The following is a 20,376-nucleotide window of genomic DNA, read 5'->3' as shown; positions in this document are numbered from 1 at the left end:
TTGAAAGATAAAAAGAGTTCTGTGAATGGATGGTGGTGATGGTAGCATAACAGTATGAATATACTCAATGTCACTGAACCGTAGCTTAAAAATAGTTAAGATGGTCAATTTTATGTTATGTGTATTTTAACACAATAAAATAATTGGAGGAAGAAAAGTTGAAGGGGGGTCCTATAATAACAGGGGCTCCTTCCAGCACCCTCTAGTCTACAGGTACCCATTTCCAGAAATTGAGGGGGAAGTCTCTCCTACCAAGGAGTCTCTTCGGTTTCACAGGTGTGAGTTGCTACAATGCGGCATGCTTTGCAGGACTCACCTAAACACCTTTCTTCCCTACTCGCCCCTTCCCCTTTAGCCATCACGGGGACACAGCCTCGGGCCTGGGGTGAAAGATGACTTGGTTGAGTGCCATTATGGAATCCGTTGGCCAAGACCTGAAGGATGAACCCCCTAGCCTGGAACCTCCCCAGGCTGCCATTGCCCTAACTAAATCACAGGAGAATGCCACTCTTTGTGGAGGATTTTTCTGAGCAAGCCACACTAAGAAGGGGCAGAGAGCAGGGAGCACAGACACTAGGGTCTTGGCTGCACCCAGTCTGTGCTTCCCAGAGTCCCGCCCATCTGGACGGGAGCTCAGTTCCTGGCTCCCTGTCTTCCTGAGTGGCCCCAGCTCACCTGATCCCTTCTGCTGCACTTGAGTTCTAACTGGCACTGTCTCTAACACACTATCTAATACCAGCCTTTAGACCCATAATGGGAGTTACAGTGTTCGCTTTGAGCATCCACTATGGGCCAGGCAATATGAATGTATTTAATGAGTGTCCACTATGGGCCAGGCAATATGAATGTATTATTTCATTGAATTATTCAACAACCCCACGATAGGTATTATTATTACTCTCATTTGAAAGATGAAGCCCCTGAGGCTCAGAGAGGTTTAACTGTCCTAAGCTCTGAATCCTCGGGAGAGCTCCAATGAAGACTGACGTTATTTTTGAGGCTTTTTAGAGTAGGATTTATACTACGTATGTGCTTGTTTTAATGAGACAAAGGCCTGATATGGAAGCAAATGGACTCAAGAAGTTTCCAGATATATTCCAGCTAAGTAAATTCTATTTATTCATCAAATCCTACCTGCTCTGTGCAGTCTTCCCTGACTTTTCCATTCCACAAGGATTCCTTCTTTCTGAACCCCGGTCATATCTCTACTGTCTCCCAGAGCGGGCAGTGTTTTTTGGGTTTGCCCTTCTCCACCACCAAAGTGTAAGGCCCCCAAGAATAGAGATTCTGACTTCCAATTTTTTTTTTGAACTCACGTGATGCCTAGGATTAGATACAAAGAAGATTACCCTGGTTAAAGGAGCTGAACATTGCAAGGAAGACATGCAGCTCATTTTAAGCCTTCACTATTAAATCCCATCCATTTGTCAAGACACGGCTTAGACAGCCCAATCTCCAAGCAGCTTTTCTCAACACACCAGCTGGAAGTCAGCAGCTTCATTTTCAGAATACCCATTTCAGTGAAAAGAACTTTAGTGTCAGACTCTGGTAGACCTCTTTTGAATTCTAGTGCTGTTGCTTCTCAAGTGGTAATCTTGAGCAAGTCACTTCATTCCTCCCAGCCTCGGTTTCATTGTTTATAAAATGTGAATAATAGTTTCTGCCTCACAGGGTTGTGTAACTGTAAATGCTGTCATGCATTTGAAAGAATGCCTGCACAGAAGACATGCTTCAACATGGGAGCCATTGTCACTACTATCTCATCAGACTGCCTTATATTGAAGGCATTTACATGTGTGTCTTTTCCAACCCTCTAGAGGAGTGGTTCTCAAACTCTAGGCTATATCAGAAGCATTTAAAATGAAGATACCTAGGACATATAATTGACATACAAATCAGAATCCCCGTTAGGCATGGGAGATGGTGGGGACTTGGCAACTCTCTTTTTAACAAGCCACCCACTCCACGGCAAGTGATTCTGATACGTGCTCACCAAACTTGGAAAATTCTGCTAGACAATATTTGATTCCCAAAATCTTTTCCATGGAAACTTGAGTCTCCAAAGAGCTTCATCCAGACCAGTGCTTCCCAAACTTGGCTGGATTGGAATCAGACCAACATCTGAGGGTGGCCCCTAGAGATTCCGATGCTGGTTTGGAGTGTGACGTGGGTGTCAGGGTTTCTAAAAGATGGGAAAAAAAATCTAACAGTCAGTCAAGGTTGAAAACCACTGTTTCATTGGATCTTGACCCCAGGTTTCTACAGCAATACCTCTGAGGCTTCAACCAGAGCAACTCAGATTTTATGTGTGTTATTACATAAACTGAGCCTCCATCTAAGATTGATTTTGCAGAAGGGATTCTTCTGCTTAAAAAAAAAATGGTAATTTTGCAAACAACTGCTCTAGCCTGTCAGTAAGAGCCATGAGGTCCCAAAACCTGGCTTTTATTCAAAACCTTTGTGTATGTCCCAGGGCCTCACAACATAGTAGATGTTTAATAAATATCTGGTGGAAGGTTGAATAGCTAGCTTCATTTGTTATCTGACTCCAGTTAAGTTTCCTGTTGCCTAGGAGAGCAACCTAACAATTTCTTAAACATCTAAACTCCAACAGCCTTTTCCTCAAACCTCAAACCTGAAACAGAGAGTAGAGCGGACAGCCATCCTGAAAACATGCTGACATTTCTCCTTGGGGTCAAATATACTACGCAAGTACCTAATGACTGATGAATATAAGCAAATGTGATTTTCATCAGCCGGGAGGAGCATGACATTTGTAGGCAGCACAGGCCTCCCAGGCTAGTATTTGGATTATTTCATCAGTAACTGTCAAATCACAAGAGCATGATAAAAACTTGCAGGAACTTCATAGTAAACAGTTTAACTGGCCCCCGTCAATACATTTGAAGAAAAAAATTTCCTGCTGCCAAAACACACAGGCACAATGCCTGCAGCACAGGCCTGTGGCCAACAAGAGCCTGATCCTCAGGCAGCTCTTCTAGGTTCTCAACCACAGAGGCTTTCAAGAAGCCTCTTTCCCACTCAGGCCCCACCCAAATCCAGCCCTCCATCCCTTCAGCTGGCACCTGCAGGAGGATGAATACTGCAGGGATCTGGGGGTGAGCAGCACTGCCTTCAAAACTCAGCTTGTCCACTGGCTCTAGGACCTCTGATTCCTCAGCTGTAACATCTACTTCATCAGGTCACGTCCTTAGAGCCATGACGGCCTGGGTTTCAAGCCCGACTCTATTTCCTCACCTCTAAAATGAAGATGCTATTAGCAACTCTCTTATAGGATCATGAGTGTAAAGTGACAAGAACAGTGCCTGGGGAGGCCAGGTACGGTGACTCATGCCTGTAATCCCAGCACTTTGGGAGGCCGAAGCAGGCAGGAGTTCAAGGCCAGCCTGGCCAACAAGGTGAAACCTCATCTCTACTAAAAATACAAAAATTAGCTAGGCATGGTGGTGCATGCCTGCAGTCCCAGCTACTAGGGAGGCTGAGGCACAGGAATCATTTGAACCCAGGAGGTGGAGGTTGTAGTGAACCAAGATGGTGCCACTGCACTCTAGCCTGGGCAACAGAGCCAGACTACATCTAAAAAAAAAAAAAAAAAGAACAGTGCCTGGTACAGGATGGATATTTAATAAACCTTAGCTATTATAAATATGCAATTCTAAAATTAAGAGTTTTGAAAATCAAGATTTGTCTTTCCTTTTCAGGTTTTTGTCAGTTTGGTGACAAAACTCATTGGCCAACAAACCTGACCTTTTTTTTTTTTTTTTTTTTTTTTTTTTGAGACGGAGTCTCTCTCTGTTGCCCAGGCTGGAGTGCAGTGGCACGATCTTGGCTCACTGCAAGCTCTGCCTCCCGGTTTCACGCCATTCTCCTGCCTCAGCCTCCTGAGTAGCTGGGAATACAGGCACCCGCCACCATGTCTGGCTAATTTTTGTGTGTGTATTTTTAGTAGAGATGGGGTTTCACCATGTTTAGCCAGGATGGTCTCGATCTGACCTCGTGATCTGCCTGCCTCGGCCTCCCAAAGTACTGGGATTACAGGCGTGAGCCACCGCACCTGGCCACAAACCTGATCTTAACTGATATCAGGCTACTTACGGTCTTTTTGTTGTAACCTGCTTGGTGAGAACATCCATATGTCTCACTGCAGAAATAATAATGTGTTTTGATTATGGGATGCTGTCCCATACTACAGAAGAAATGCTATTAACATGTGAAATATGTCTGAATTACCTTTCTAAAATCTGGGCAGTTCTGAATTCCAAAATGTATTGGCCATAAGCATTTCAGATAAGGGACTATGGGCTGGGCGCAGTGGCTCATGCCTATAATCCCAGTACTTTGGGAGACCGAGGTGGGCAGATCACTTGAGGTCAGGAATTCAAGACCAGCCTGGCCAACAAGGCGAAACCCCACCTCTAGTAAAGATACAAAAATTAGCTGGGTATGGTGGTGCATGCCTGTAATCCCAGCTTCTTGGGAGGCTGAGGCATGAGAATAGCTTGAACCCGGAGTCGGAGGCTGCAGTGAGCCCAAATGGTGCCACTGCACTCCAACCTGGGTGACAGAGTGAGACTCTGTCTCAAAAAAATAAGGGACTATGGAGCTATGCTATTATGGGATTGTGGTTGGGATCAAAAGAGACAACGTACATCTAGCCTTCGGCTTTAGGAGCAGACCCTCCTAGAGGGTGCTCAGGTTTCCACGTAGAAAGAGAGAGAGAGAAGGAAACATCCCTTTGGGGCTGCCTCTCTCCTTCCCGCTCCATGCTCAGTCTTGGAACTCACTGTTCTTCACTCCTCTCTTCTGTCTACTCAAACTTGGCTCATCCTTCAGAATTCAGCTGAAGAACCCTTCTTCCTGAAATGGTCCTCTCTCTCTCCAAACCCCTACTGCACCAGGTAAAGAGCATGTGGCTGGGGAGGGTGGATGTGTTGCATCTCCTTTCCACTTTCAGGCGGCTGGCAGTGACAGCTTACATCACTGAGCTAAGACAGACTCTCATGCAGCAAGTGGCCGCTGTGGCAAAGGGTGGCCATGGAGACTGATGCTGAACGGTGAGTGGGCAAGAGGGGCAGGCAGCCCACCTGATAAGCTCAGGCCCTGCCTGCTGGGCATTAACAGGGCTTGACAAATGAATATGCATTTCTTAAGCACAGAGAGCACATCTTACACTTTTTGTTCTTGTCCATATTTGTTTTTTGTTACTGTTTCTGCATTGGTATTCTCCCAGGATCTATCAGGAACCTAGGCACTAAGACACCCAACAAATACTGCCGGATGAATGCAGTGGTCTGTTAATATCTATTGCTTCACTCACTGACAAGCTCTTCTCAGCACCACAATGCCTACTTTGGCATATTTATGTTTCTTAGAGCTATACCACTATTCTGATGACACTATGCCATTTCTAGAGTTTACATTTTATGACTCTGAAACAGTTTAGGTCCTTAGACATATCCTCAAACCAATGTGTTGACTCAAAAAACTTCGGAGAAACTTACTAGAAAAGTTCACAGAATCTGGAAGCCTACAGCTTCGGAGCATTCTAAGGCTCCAAACATTCAACTTATCGTAGGATTGGCAACTCATATCAGCCCTCCGGTTAGACACACGTCTTCTCGTCTTGTGTCCTCAGCTTTAATCCACACAGCCTGAGGATCTCTCCTTCCCGGCACCCGGACAGCACTCCCCTCCTGCTTTCACCCCTCTAGGAGGCCTCCCTAAAATTCCTCCTAAGGGCATTCTCAGAATTAGCCTGGCTTTGAAGATTATTCAGAACCACAGAGTGAGGTGGGAGTGGCCTCAACACTTTACAAGGCTGCAAAATAAACTAAAAGGTGAAAAGAGCTTCGTGGAGCCCAGAGCTCCTTGCCACCTGGCAGAGCAATTCATTAGTCGCACTGTCTGTGGTGCAGAGCAGCGTGCGAGGCAGGGGCAGGGACAGGGGCAGAGGCAGAAACTGGGACAGGGACGCGGGAGGGGTACAGACAGGGGCGGGCGTGTACCTTCTGTCCCCAGTGACTTCGCGGCCCTGGGGCTGTGGGTGCCGGCTGCCTCGCAGCACGGTGGGGCCCTGGCGGCTGGCGTCCGTACCGGCCAGTGCTGGCGTCTCTTCGCGGCTCCGGTGCAGTGGCACCGACGTGCGCACGGCCGACACCACGTGGTCCGCGAAAGCGCGCACGGGGGCGCCAGGCCGCTGGCCGCCGCGCAGGCGGTAGGAGCGGGGCAGGCAGGGCCGCGTCTGCTCCATCACGCCGCCGCTGCAGCTACGCGAGCAGGCCGACCAGGGGCCCCAGGCGCCCCACACTCCCGGGGCGCCGCCGCCGCCGTCCTCGGGGGCGCCCTCCGCCGCCATCCGCTGCGGGACCTGCGGAGACAGAGGCAGGTTAGGGGACCAGAACACCGCTCCTCTCTTCACCCGAAAAGCTTTGAGCAGGGTCGACACAAGTAGGCACAGTCTGTTTCAAAGATGAGTATTAATACAGTCCAGCCTGGCTTAGAGTCGGTTTTTGGAGGAAAGAGGGCCCCGCGAAGGCAAAAATGCCTAGGCCCCGCGAAAGTCATAATGCGGCCCTGGCTTTGGGTGTCATGGCCTTGGAGGGCTCACGCGGTTTCAGGAGTCCCCCTTAACCTCCAACTCGGTCTTCCGGATTCCGGCCAGAGGGACTGGACTTCCCATAAACTGCAAAGAAGACACGCCTTGTGTCACCCTGTCGGAAAGGCAAGGAACTGGACACAGTGGTTGAGAGGCCACCGCTTTAGAGCCAGGCTGCCTATGGTTACACCCCTGCCACCACTTCCTCGTGTGTCCGGAGTTTGTTCCTTCCGGTGGGTTCGTGGTCTCGCTGACTTCAGGAATGAAGCTGCGGACCTTCACAGTGAGTGTTATAGCTCTTAAAGGTGGTGTCACGGAGTTTCTTCCTTCCAGTGGGTTCGTTGTCTTGCTGACTTCAAGAATGAAGCCGCAGGCCTTCGCTGTGAGTGTTACAGCTCTCAAAGGTGGCACTGACTCAAACAGTGAGCAACAGCAAGAATTACCGTGACGAGCAAAAGAACAAAGCTTCCACAGCATACAAAGATACCTCAGCAAGTTGCGGCTGCTGGCTGGGAGAGACTGGAGAGAGTGGGGCCGGTCGCCAGCTTTTATTCCTTTATTTGTCCCCACCCACATCCTGCTGATTGGTCCATTTTACAGAGTGCTGATTGGTCCATTTTACAGAGTGCTGATTGGTGCATATACAATCCTCTAGCTATACACAGAGCGCTGATTGGTGTGTTTTTACAGAGTGCTGACTGGTGCATTTACAATCCTTTAGCTGGACACAGAGCCCTGATTGGTGCGTTTACAATCTTCTAGCTAGACAGAAAAGTTCTCCAAGTCCCCACTCGACCTAGGAAGTCCCCCCGGCTTCACCTCTCACTAGCAGTGTGACTGGGAAATTTCTGAATCTCTCTGAGGCTCACTGTGCTTTAAAGATGGATAGTACCAGTACCTACCTTGTAAGCTGTAAGGGGATTTAGGTTAGGCCATCCATGTGCATAGCAGAGAGCTTGGCACTAAACAAATATTTGTTAGTAATGATAATAATGTCCTCTCTGCCATGGTGACTTGGAAGAGGTGAAAAATGTCAGAAGGTTCAAAAGCTCTATCCAAAGAGTGATCTACACCCTCATTTAACTGGTCATTTCAGAGACCTACTGTGCCAGGCTCCATGCCAAGAGCAAGCACACTGTAGTTTATTCATTATGCAGACATGCTCTGAGCACCAGCTGTATGCCAGTGCTGAGCCAGGCCCAGACAACAAGGGAAAACACACCACAGGTCCACACAAGTGCTTAGATGCAGCAGCAGATGAGCTCTATGCAGCCGGCACAAGATTGTGGGAGGCTTTTGGAAGGGACTGGCTGTCCTGGCTGGGCAGGGTAAGGGCGGGGAGAATTGAAAAGACCTCAGAAAAGGAAACTGGAGTCACAGGCATAACTGTAATTGTTCAGGCACCTGCATGGTGCCAGATTACATAGCTCATCTCAAGAAGAGATCATCCTAGGTAAGCCAGGAGGACCCTAAATCCAATGACAAGTGCCCTTATAAGACATGGAAGAGAAGACATGGACACAGAGACAAAGGCAGTGTGACTCCTGAAGCAGAGACTGGAGTGGTGTAGCCACAAGCCAAGGAATGCCTGGAGCCACCAGAAGCTGGAAGAGGCAAGGAAGGATTCTCCCCGTACTAACTTTGGAAGGAGCGTGGCCCTAGTGACACCGATTTTGAATTGTTGATCTTCAGAATTTCAAGAGAGTAAATGTCTGTTGTTTTAAGCAGTCCAGTTTGTGGTAATTCATTATGGCAGCCCTAGGAAAATAATGGAGTGTGCTTATACTTGGAGAACAAGGAAGGAAAATGGGCCGGCACGGGCCGCACTCCTCCTCTGTGTCCCATGCTGCACAGACGGCACATGTGTAAATGGCCCGGCTCTGCAGCACAGGCAGCACTAGCGCCAGTTGCACTTTCCAGGGCCCCTCAGCTCCCCCAGCCACCTAGAGAGGTTGATGTTATATGGCTCCTTTTAGAGGGAAGAAACTGAGAACCTAGGAGACTTTATGACTTGTCCTCCGTCTCAGGCTAGTGCAGGGCACAGACAGGACTAAAATTGTCTCCCGACTCCTGGTCTAACATTCATTTTTCCCCCTGCAGCATGTGGCCTCCCTGCCTATATTGTTGCTAGAAAACAGAAGGTTAAAATGAGTAGAAATAAAACCACTTTGACAATTGTCCTAGTGGAAGGATCATTGGGATAAACGAACAAAGGCAGAGATATGTTCCTGGCACATTTGGAGATTTCAGTTATCCACCGCCTCCTGATCTCTCATTAACACAGATAACAAAGACACTGCCTATAATACTTGGATTAGACATGCAGCTATACTCAAAATCCACTTCCTAGAACTAATCCCACCCTTAATTTAGTTCCTATTGCCAAATTGGGCAAGGTCCCTGGGGGAAGAAAACATGAAGCCGCATTCCGTCCTATTCTATTCATAATAATTCTCTAATTTATAGTTGAAGTATGGCGAGTGACTTGAAATTCCATCTGAGTCCCCATGGTGGGAAACTAACCACAAGCTCCAGAATTGTATATTTATAGTATGCAGCCAGAAACAAACAAACAAACAAAAACAAAAAAAAAACAGAAAGGAAGGAAGGAGGAGAAACAGAAAGAAAAAGAAAGGAAGAAAAAGCCAATCAAAGAAAAAATGAGGGGATGAGGGCTTGAGATGTTAGCCTGCTAGTTGTATCGACCTCCCAGCCTCTCTCCACTCCTTCCTGATCCTCCTAACAACCCTCTCCCCTTCTTCTGTTCTGATAGTCAAGAAGTTTTCTGTAAGGCAAGATGAAAGATGGGATAACTTTCAAGTGTTTTGAGACATAATATTCCTAAAATTAGGACGAACTAACAAGACCTCTGTTAGTGACAGGCAGCAAAAGCCAATAATAAATCATGGTAAGAGACAAAAATAATTGAACCTCGAAGCTTTATAACCTGCCAGCGTGCTGCCCCGTCCCCAATACATACTGACATGTGAAGACCGAAGCAGAAAACCTGTTCTAAAATGCACCCTAAACTGCTGGTTTTCTTCATTTATAAATAATCCTAACAAATCAATAAGAAACAGACAACCCAGCGGAGACAGGAACTAAGGGTATGAACAGGTGATTCATAGGTGTTGTGGACTGAACATGTCCCTCCCCACCATTCATATGCTGAAGCCCAAATCCTCAGTATGATTGTATTTGGAGGTGGGGCCTTTGGGAGGTAACTAGGTTTAGATGAGGTCATGAGGGTGAGGCCCCCATGATAGGATTTATGTCCTTATAAGTAGAAGAGAGACCAGAGTAAGGAAGAGAAACCAGTTTTCTCCCTCTCTCTCTTAGCCCCACTCCCCACCCCATATTAGAACACAGGGAGAAGGCAGCTCTCTGCAAGCCAGGAAGAGAAGCCTCACCAGGAAACCAAATCGCTCAACACCTTGATCTTGGACTTCCCAGCCTCCAGAACTATGAGAAATAAATTCCTGTTGCTTATGCACTCAGTCTATGGTTTTTTTATTATAGCAGCTCAAGCTAATATACAACAGGAAAATAAATAACATATAAAAATTGTTTAACATCACATATAATGAAAATAATGGAAAACAAAGCACCAAAATTCCATTTAAAACCCATTAGATTGGCGAATATTATAAAGTTTGACAATACTAATATGGCAAGAATGTTCACTGCTGATTAGAATCTAAATTTGGGCAACTTCTTGGGAGAGAATTTTGCAATACCTATCACAATTTCCAATGCACATACTCTTTCACCAGCAGCTCTACTTTTAGTAGTTCATCTTACAGATATACTCAAAAATACTATATAAAGTTATATATATATATGCATAAAGACTTATATTGCATCATATTTTGTAAGAACAACAGTGAAAAAAAGGAAGCAACCTAAATGTTCATGAATAGGAGCCTGGCTAAAATGAAATCTATCCAAACAATGGAATGTAATTTATCTGGTAGGATGAGGTAGATTTATATCTGTTAAAATGGACAGCTCTCCATATATTTTTTCACTATATTAATTAGTGAAAAAATTATAGGACAGTGTAAGAGAATAAACCTATTTGTTGATATCACTCTTTAAGTGTTCAGTTGAAACATAAAAAATCACTGATATTTGACCATTTTTGATCTATAAAAATACAATTTCATATGATTAATACTTTCATATGATTCAATCTAATATGAGTAGTTTTCTGACCTTGGCAACTAACAGAGCCCAACTAGAAAATCTTTTCCCACCAAACAAGGTGGCAAGAAAGATAAGGCAGAATGCAGTGTGTCCTCACCACCCACCCCTCACCAACTTCCTATACTAACCAGTTGCCCTGGGGATCACATCAACACCTTGCAGCAGCTGGCAAGGCCTATTAGCAGGTGTTTAACAGTGACACCAATAACAACCATTTATTTAGTAACAGAATACAGGCCAACTGAAGGCTAATTACTTTATATATATTATCTAATTAATCCTCAAAACACCCACCTAAAGAAGCTATCATCACCTCCCTTTACAGATGAAAAACTGAGGCTTAGAGTTTGTTTCTAGAGTTCAAAAAATTCGTAACAGTTCATGAGCACCCAGGATACCTCCTGTGATTTCCAGCAACGATTAGAGTGACCTCAGGGATAGCTAAGATTCTGCACTGTGTACATGTGAACAGAAGGTCACAAAAATTGGAATGATTGTGTTAAAATGACTTTATACCCAATGTATTAATCTGTTTTCATGCTGATAATAAAGACATACCCAAGACTGGGCAGTTTACAAAAGAAAGAGTTTTATTGGATTCACAGTTCCACAATCATGGTGGAAGGTGAAAGGCACATCTCAAGAGAGAAGAACAAGAGAAGACATGAGAAGAAAATTGTACAGGGAAACTCCCCTTTATAAAATCATCAGCTCTCGTGAAACTTATTCACTATCATGAGAATAGCACAGAAAACACCCGCCCCCATGATTCAATTGCCTCCCACCAGGTCCCTCCCACAACACATGGGAATTGTGGGACCTACAGTTCAAGATGAGATTTGGGTGGGGACACAACCATATCATCCATAGACTGGTGGGTCCTAAGAAAATCTAAGGTAAAGTTATTTAAATGATCAGAAAAATAAAACAAACAAAAGAGATCTTCCATTATGGAAAACAACATGCTGGTGTAAGGAAAGGAGTGGAGGATGAAGTTCACATTGGATGGCTTCAGCCTTCTATGAAAGAGGTAAGGTCTGCCACTGAGGGAAGGGAAGAGATATGCTGGAGGATTACAGACAGAAGAAGCCCAGTGGAAAAGCAAAAATACCCCTTATCTGCCCTAACTACTTTAACACAAACCCTCTGATACTCACAAGATTCATTTCAAGGATGTATATTTCCATTTTGCAGATGTAGTCACTGAGGTTCAGAGTGTCTGTGTGGTCTAGTGGATGATGTGGGCTTTGAAAATATATGTGAGATAAAATAACACGAATCTGCTAGTATTGCTTGGTAGATGAAATGAAATAGCTAGGTAAGGCATCTAACATGTCCCCCAGCAGGGACAGAGGAAATCTCTACTTTGTCCCTTCATTGGGAGAATGTACACTACCATTCAGAAGCTTTATAATGTGTAAGACACAGATCCAACTCGAGAATCAAATCAGTGCTCTCTCCGCTTGACTGGAGGTTTTAAAGGATGGGGGCGAGGTGGGTGTCAGGGTAACATAACAGAATTAGAAGAGGAGCTTGTTCAAAGCACACATGCCATGCCATGACCCTTCCCCTCAGAGATTATGACCTGCCCTGCATGGGGTGAGGCTAGGGTTAAGGGAGCCATGTATTTTGGATGAAATCCTCCAAACCTGATATCCTCCTCCTCATTTAAAAACTACTGCTTGATATTATGGTGCCTCTCTAAATAGTCATGATGGGGCATGAGCCAGGGAGCAGGAAACAGAAACGACATCCAGAGCCTGGCACGGTGGCTCATACCTGTACTCCCAGTACTTTGGGAGGCTGAGGCGGGTGGATAATTTGAGGTCAGGCATTCGTGACCAGCCTGGCCAACATGGTGAAACCCCGTCTCTACTAAAAATACAAAAATTAGCTGGGCATGGTAGTGGGTGCCTGTAATCCCAGCTACTCAGGAGGGTGAGGCAGGATTATCACTTGAGCCCGGCGGGCAGAGACTGCTGTGAGCCGAGATTTCACCACTGCACTCCAGTCTGGGCGATAGAGAAAAACTCCATCTCAAAATGAAAAAATAAAAAAATAAAGAAAAGAAAAGAGAAAAAAAGAAAAAGAAAAAGAAACAGCACCTAGAGAAGTTAGAGAAGCAGTGTAGTCCCCTTCCCATTTAACTCAACTTGGGCTGTGCAAAAGACTGTGACAGTGTTAGAGGGAAACTGAAACCCCCCCGCAAAGACTTTGGATTTGGAGCTGGATGCCCTAACCGACCACATTTTGAGATCGGCTCTATGGAAGTGTTGGTTAATGTTAGGCAGGGACATTTGCATAAATATATATCCATAGGAAGGTGTATATATGGGGCAGCATTCCCCTTTCCTTAGGTCTGTAGTCACCTCTCCACATTGGATTAAATGTGGTGGGAATGTATTCAGGGGCCCTGCCAGCTAAAGCCAAGGTAGGCAGTGTGGATCAATGGACACTTCCTCCCTGGAATTTGAATTTCCAGCAAATTGACCAGCAGACCAAATGGCTTTGAGTCCTTGGCTCCAGCAACAGCTCCTCTGAACTTGCTGTTTATGCTGAGACCAATCATGTGCAATTGCTCTCTGATGTGCCTCACTTCCCACCTGCTTCCTAGACTCGTTATTGTAAATTCCTTATTGCTTATGTTAGTTTCTGTTGCTTGCAGTAAAGAACCCTGAATGATAGCTAAATCAGTGGTCCCCAACCTTTTTCGCACCAGGAACCAGTTCCATGAAAGATAATTTTTCCACAGATGTGGTGGTGGGGGGTGGGGTAGGGACGGTTTCAGGATGAAACTGTTCCATCTCAAATCATCAGACATTAGATTCTCATAAGGAGTGTACAACTTAGATCCCTCATATGCGCAGTTCACAATAGCATTTGCGCTCCTATGAGAATCTAATGCTGCTGCCCATCTGACGGGAGGTGGAGCTCAGATGGTAATGCCCATTGGCCCGCCGCTCACCTCCTGCTGTGCGGCTAGGTTCCTAACAGGCTGCGGCCCAGTACTGGTCCACAGCCCAGGATTTGAAGACCCCTGATCTAAATGATTGCAAATATTACAATATATGCATAAAATGTGGTAATCAAGATAATGTGAAATGAAGTGGGTCTGCCTTTGGCACAGGACTTGGAGGACAGAAAGCAGCTACTGGAACGAGCAAAACCTGGGAGAGGGAGGTGGTCTGGACTTGGCAGAAGCCTCATGATTAAGCGAGCCCAGGGCAGAAAGAGTCATTTAGTGGCAGTAATTGACCACAGCCAGAGTAACTAGAGAACCATGGTCTCCATGAAACATGATGGGGCCAAGTGAATCAGAGGCTCACAGGAGAGACAGCAGGCGAGTTTTGAGAAGAACAGGAGAGGTAATTATCAGAGCAATTGTGGATGGGGTTTATTTCATCATAGCCTTTTTAATGGAAATGAACATAAATGACCAAAATATAAGGATGGTCAAATAAATGAGGGTCAAATGACTCTGCGAAGCATCATAATCATGAATAATACAGAGCAATATGGAAATAGTCTTGTAATACAATATTAATTGAAAAATATCAAATATAAACTTATAACAACAACATGATTATAATAATGTAAAGATTCTGTAGCATAGGAACAGAGCCTGGAAGGTGACATGGAAAAATGAAAACATACGATCTGTTACTGAAGCTGGACCCAGGATAAGTTTTCTTGTAATTTAAAAAATTTCAGTCATGGTTACAATACTGCTTGCTCAATAAATAAAAATAAATAGATTAAATGGAGAAAGATTTGGAGCAGATTGTGGAGAGTGGGAGGCACAGAGTGAACTAAGAGTTGGTGATAGTCTTGTCACAGAAAACCCTGGAAATTTCTCATCACCACCAGTAAATTCATAACCAGAACAGCTCTCAATGTTTTCAATGGATTTGGTTTCTGTACTAATGTGAATTCATGTAAGGTTTCACTGGTTTCTAATTCTCTTTCTACAAAATAAAGCTCCCATCTGTTCTTCATAGAAAACCAGTCACATGCAAAGTCTGAAATTCTAAAGTCTCATTCTAAGAGAGACTGGAAAAAGTAGGTTTAGTTTTAGCCACATAACCAAGTCAACACTCTAAAGCAAACGTTTCAAAAATACACCTTGGAGTTTGAGCCCTGAGAACAAAGTTTTGGGAATCTGAGAGCAAATGAAAGCAGGAACATATAGCTGGCTGCTCAGCTAGGACAACCTGGGGCCTGTGCAGGAGCTTGGGGAGGTGGGACCACCTCATAGAGAATCTCCAAACTTGGCCAGGCGTGGTGGCTCATGCCTGTAATCCCAGCACTTTGGGAGGCCAAGGCGGGCGGATCACCTGAGGTCAGGAGTTCAAGACTAGCCTGGCCAATGTGGTGAAACCCCGTCTCTACAAAAGATACAAAAATTAGCCAGGCATGGTGGTACACGCTTGTAATCCCAGCAATTCAAGACACTGAGGCAAGAGAATCGCTTGAACCCAAAGGAGGAGACTTTAGACGTTAAACGAGACTTTAGAATTTCAGACTTTGTATGTGACTCGTTTCTATGAAGAACAGATGGGAGGTTTATTTTGTAGAAAGAGAATTAGAAACCAGTGAAATCTTACATTTCAAGCAAGGAGGAGGAGGTTGCAGTGAGCCGAGATTGCGCCATCGCACTCCAGCCTGGGCACCAACAGCAAAACTCTGTCTCAAAAAAAAAGAGAATCTCCAGACTCCAGCCAGATCTAAATTCAGGATTATCACTATGGTTTTCTCTGAGACAGATGATTTAATGTTACATCTTGATCAACTATCTAGACTCTGACATGACACATTGCAAAAGGCCCCAAATCTTACCTTTCAGCATTCATGTTAATGCCAGCAGTTGCAGTATCAGTGTAAGAACCTCACAATATGGAAGACGGGAGCACAATACATTTAGCCTTGATTATTGGATCAGAATTGCCCCAATAGTAATTATTATATAAATGAGTTCTACAAATGCATTTCAGGAACAGTTAAATGATGTATTTGCACAAAACCAAAACAAAGGAGGAGTGGGTAGAAGCCAAAGGAAACCAAGATAAATGAGGAATGAGAAAGCCACGCTTTGGAGAAAATATGAACCGCCCAGAGGAAAGCACCACTGACATGCAGCCACCCAGCAGCTAAGCAGTTCTGAGTCTGGTGTTCTGCACTTTCCAGCTCTACCTGAAGGCTTTCTCTCAATACCTGTGTCCTCCCAGTTGGAGAATTCTCACAGTAAATGATCTCAGACACACAAACTCCACCATACTTCTCCAAGTATATGTTATTGAGTGTATACTCTGAACACGTGGACATGCCCCTGCCCTATTTCTCCTACTGCTGTGCTACGCTTCTCAAGGTGAGAGCCACAGGGTAATTTGCAACACAATCTACCTGACGTATAACTTGAGAAATGCAGATTCCTGGCTCCTGCACCAAACCTAGTGAATAAGAACCTCTGGGGAAAGGTCCAGGAATATGCATTTTAAGTAAGCTCCCCAGTGATTTGAATGCATCCTCTGGTTTGAGAATCAATGGCCACTGGACACCCCTATGTGCGACTCAAAGAGGAAAGGGCTAAACTGAGCTCATAGGCTGCTACTTCCTTAGCCCCCAAATGCTCTAGCCACATGATTTTATTACCCTCAAATTTCCTGCATTTTGAACCACCTCTTCTACTTCTGCCATTCAAGTTGAGGCCAACTCAGAATTTCTCATATGAGACAAGGAAACATTCATGGACTGAGAACTGCCCCTCACATGGTATGTAAGCTAAGCAGATTCCACTGGAAATACTGTATACTTTTAATAAAAGAGGTATAACAGCAAACAGGAAATGTAGAAAGATGAAAGAAGAGGAAAGGGTGGACTCGTGGGAAGCTCTGGACTGGACCCTGCAGGCTGGTCTCAAGTCTGCCGTCCCTCTCTTTGTGATTTGAGGCCAGCCGGTCTGTGGCTTGGGACCTCAGTTTCCATATCAGTAAAATGAGCTGGTTGGACTTAATGAGGGCTGAGGTCCCTTCCAGTGCTAACAGCCTCTGATTTTTCCTGGAAGCACACTTATATTTCTTGCCACTTATTGATTCGCTTCAAGTACCACAACAGGGAGAGGCAATCCCAGGTTGTACCCAGGGCTCCCCACTGCCAGCAAAGAGGCTCTGAGCACAGAAATTCCCTAAACGCAGTGCAAAGGAGACCCGGATGGATTTCCATGATCTTTAAAAGCAGGGCCCAGCCAAAACTACGATGCAATAAGGTAAATATTTGGATGTGACCTGCATATTCGGAAACACTCTTCTTTCTGAAATTGACCTGACTCTTTCATCACCAGCCACATGGAAACTGTACTTTGTTATAACTAGAAAATAACACAGAGCATGTGCCTTGGTACCCACTCGGCCCTGTGTTGCTGCGTGGTTACTCAGGAAACAGAAGCAGATGTCTCTGTGCAGTGCCTGGTGTGGTCTTTTGTGCTAGCCTCATGCTCTCCACGGCAAGTGGCTATTTGCAGCCCAAGCCAACCAGGACAGTCAAAATAATGAGTAATGCATGAAATAAAGAGTGCTGGCTTCTGGACCCAAAGGCTGATTCGGGGAACAGCAATCTTCCAGCAGAAGAGTCTGCCTGGTCACTTGGCTGTCTGCATCTGGGTCAATATTCAGCACTCCCCAGGAAGCCCCTGAGATCAGCACGCCGCTTAACAAAGGCAAGCCGAAAGCATTTTCATGGAAAGCATCAGCATCCAGCACAGAACAGAGCACGCAGCAAGTGTTCAACAAACACCTGCTGAGTGAAAGAGGCTGCAAATGGATTGAGATTTGACCTTACCTGGATTCCCTGCCTTAGCCTTTCCCTCACCCACTCAGGCTTCCCTGTAACACCAAAGGTATTTTAAGATGGAGTCTCGCTCTGTCACCCAGGCTGGAGCACTGTGGCACAATCTCGGCTTACTGCAACCTCTGACTCCTGAGTTCAAGGTTCAAGCAATTCTCCTGCCTCAGCCTCCTGAGTAGCTGGGATTACAGGCACACACCATCATGCCCAGCTAATTTTTTTTTTTTTTTGTATTTTTGGTAGAGACGAGGTTTCATCATGTTGGCCAGGCTGGTCTTGAACTCCTGACCTCAAGTGATCTGCCGACCTTGGCCTCCCAAAGTGCTGAGATTACAGGCATGAGCCATCACGCCTGGCTGCCAAAGCTATTTTCTTAAAACCTATCCCTACTGTGTTGCTCTCTTGCTTACCAATGTCTCCTGGGTCCTCACTCTCCAAAAGATAAAATCCAAAGTTACTCTTTGCCATGGCATCCTAAACCTGTCACCATCTGGCCTCAGCCTTCCTTTCCAGCTTCAACTCCATCTCTGTCCCCCCATGCTCACACCACACAAGAAGTAGGACACGCTCTCTCTCCCTGCCCACCTTCACCTGGCTGTTCTCTCAGCTCCAGTGCTGTCTCTTCTACTCTGCCTATGAACATACCTTTCCCATCGAGATCAAGCAGGCTCTCTCCCATTCTCCAGGGCCATTACACACCCTTCTCCATAGCACTTACCGCCTGGCACTGTCATTATCTTTGTACACAGCTACGTCCCCACCAGCACTGTGAGCTCCCCAGGGCAGGAATTATGTCTTATTTATCTTTGTGTTTCTACCCACTCTCTCTAACAGAGAGTCTGTCACCTGGCAGGCCCTCAGGATATATCTGAAGGACAGGTGAATAAACCCATGGATGAATGAATGACAAATTTCCCAATGGCTTGATCTCCTGCCCACCTGCTTTGCGAAATGTCAAACACTTCCTCTCCTAGCAGTACATGCCATGTTCAGCCACTTGGCTGGTGATCTGATGCCTCTACCATTGTCCTTACTCCATGTGCCCAAATGTCAAGAAGCCGACAGTCTAAAGAACAGTTCTGTCTCTTCAAAGCAGGCCACTCAGTATTTGACCCCTGACTATCCTCTGCTTGTTGAAATGCTCTCTCTCTTTGATTTTCAGGACACCATATTATCCTGGTTCTTCTAAACTTCTGGCTGTCTCTTTGCTGGCTTCCCCTCCTCTACCTTCCCCTCAAATGTTGGAGTTCCATTCTTGGTTTTCCACTTTTTTAATCCAAACCTTCTTTCAGGAAAGACATTGTAGCATGAGCAATGATCTTCATGCTGATGTCTCCCCTATTCATGGATAGTCCCCAAACTCTCTTCCAAGCACCAGATTTACATTCCCAAAAATCTGGTTGAAATATCTACTGGGGTGACCTAGAGGCTTTTCCTATTCCATCTGTCACCTAATAAGGACATGAACACCTGCTCCATCATGAATTCTCAATCTTCTGGCCCATACAGATGTGGCCCCATCTCCCACAGCCCTCCCCCAATTGGACACAAAATCCTGCCAGTTGTACCTCAGAAATATTTCCAGACTCTCTCTCGTTTTCTCCAGCCCACAGTCCATGGTTTAGTCCTCATTCCCAATTTGCTCTTACCTGATCTCTATCCATCCAGTCCCCCTCCTCCCCACACTTCCATGTTCATGGTCATTCCTGAGCTCCTCTCCACCTCCAGGACCACTCCAGCACCCCAGCCAGGTTTACAAGGCCCTTCCTTCTTTGGCCTCCACCTGCAGCCTCCCCGCCAGCACATCCTTGTTCTTAACTTCTTACTCAACCACGCCAAGCCTCTACATCACTCTACCTCGGACAATCTCAAAAGCCCCCCTTCTCCCCCAACCTCACTTTACCTGATAAATTCCTGCTTCTCCTTTGAGACTTGCCAAATGCTATTTTACACCCTCTTTGCAGATAACCCAACTCCGAAGTAAGGATAGTGGCTCTGCCCTTTAGGCATCCATTGTGAGTACACTACATTTCACTATAATTTCTGTTTTTGTGTGTCCCATATCCCAAGTTGTGAAACAAAATCAGGTATAAATTCCTTATACCTATTGCTCTTACCCAACTATAAAACTAAAAACAATTTATGAATGAAATAACTACAAAACTGAAAACTAATAAAAATTCAAATTAACAACATGAATTTAATGGGATGGACGGTTAATGGGATGGGCGGTTAATAGACATTGTTGGGCATGATTGCAGGATGTATTTAAGTCTTTTAAGTTTCACTTATTGACAGATTCTTTTGAATTTGAGCATGACAGATCGTCATTTGATTTATATTTTTCTTTTGAAAAATGAACTTGTTTTAAATTACCAATCCATTATTTTGAAGCGCCAATTCATAAGGCTAAAATTTAAAATGCCGCTTAATGAAAAACAAATTCACTATTGTTTAGCACTACACTTATTGCTAATGAGCTATTGTGAGCTGGGCCACAAAAGACATAACCTGTACACTATAGCTGAAAGGTGCATGTGCCATGATCTCTATGGATGGAGTCTTTGGAGATCGGTACCCTATGCGGTATCTCAATATTCCCACCCTTTTGTGGATTCAAAATTTAAAAATCTTTTCTCACTGAAACCAAGGTACTCAATCGTCATTCAGATTATCCAGAAGAGACTCATATTACCATTTTCAAGTTATCATCC

General features: G+C 45.2%; 1 protein-coding gene across 2 annotated transcripts in view; it reads right to left on the bottom strand.

Moving 5' to 3' along the window:
• THSD4 (thrombospondin type 1 domain containing 4) overlaps nt 1-20,376 on the bottom strand; it is a 680,304-nt gene that overhangs the window by 574,015 nt on the left and 85,913 nt on the right. For both annotated transcript variants that reach the window (XM_024232473.3, XM_063716704.1), the window contains exon 4: nt 6,027-6,388. In XM_024232473.3, the coding sequence (XP_024088241.3) occupies nt 6,027-6,388 (362 nt within the window). The remainder of the gene's footprint in view (nt 1-6,026; nt 6,389-20,376) is intronic.

The sequence above is a fragment of the Pongo abelii genome, chromosome 16 (genome assembly GCF_028885655.2).
Source record: "Pongo abelii isolate AG06213 chromosome 16, NHGRI_mPonAbe1-v2.0_pri, whole genome shotgun sequence".
Classification (NCBI taxonomy): Eukaryota; Metazoa; Chordata; class Mammalia; order Primates; family Hominidae; genus Pongo; species Pongo abelii.
This window is presented reverse-complemented; position numbering and strand designations above follow the sequence as displayed.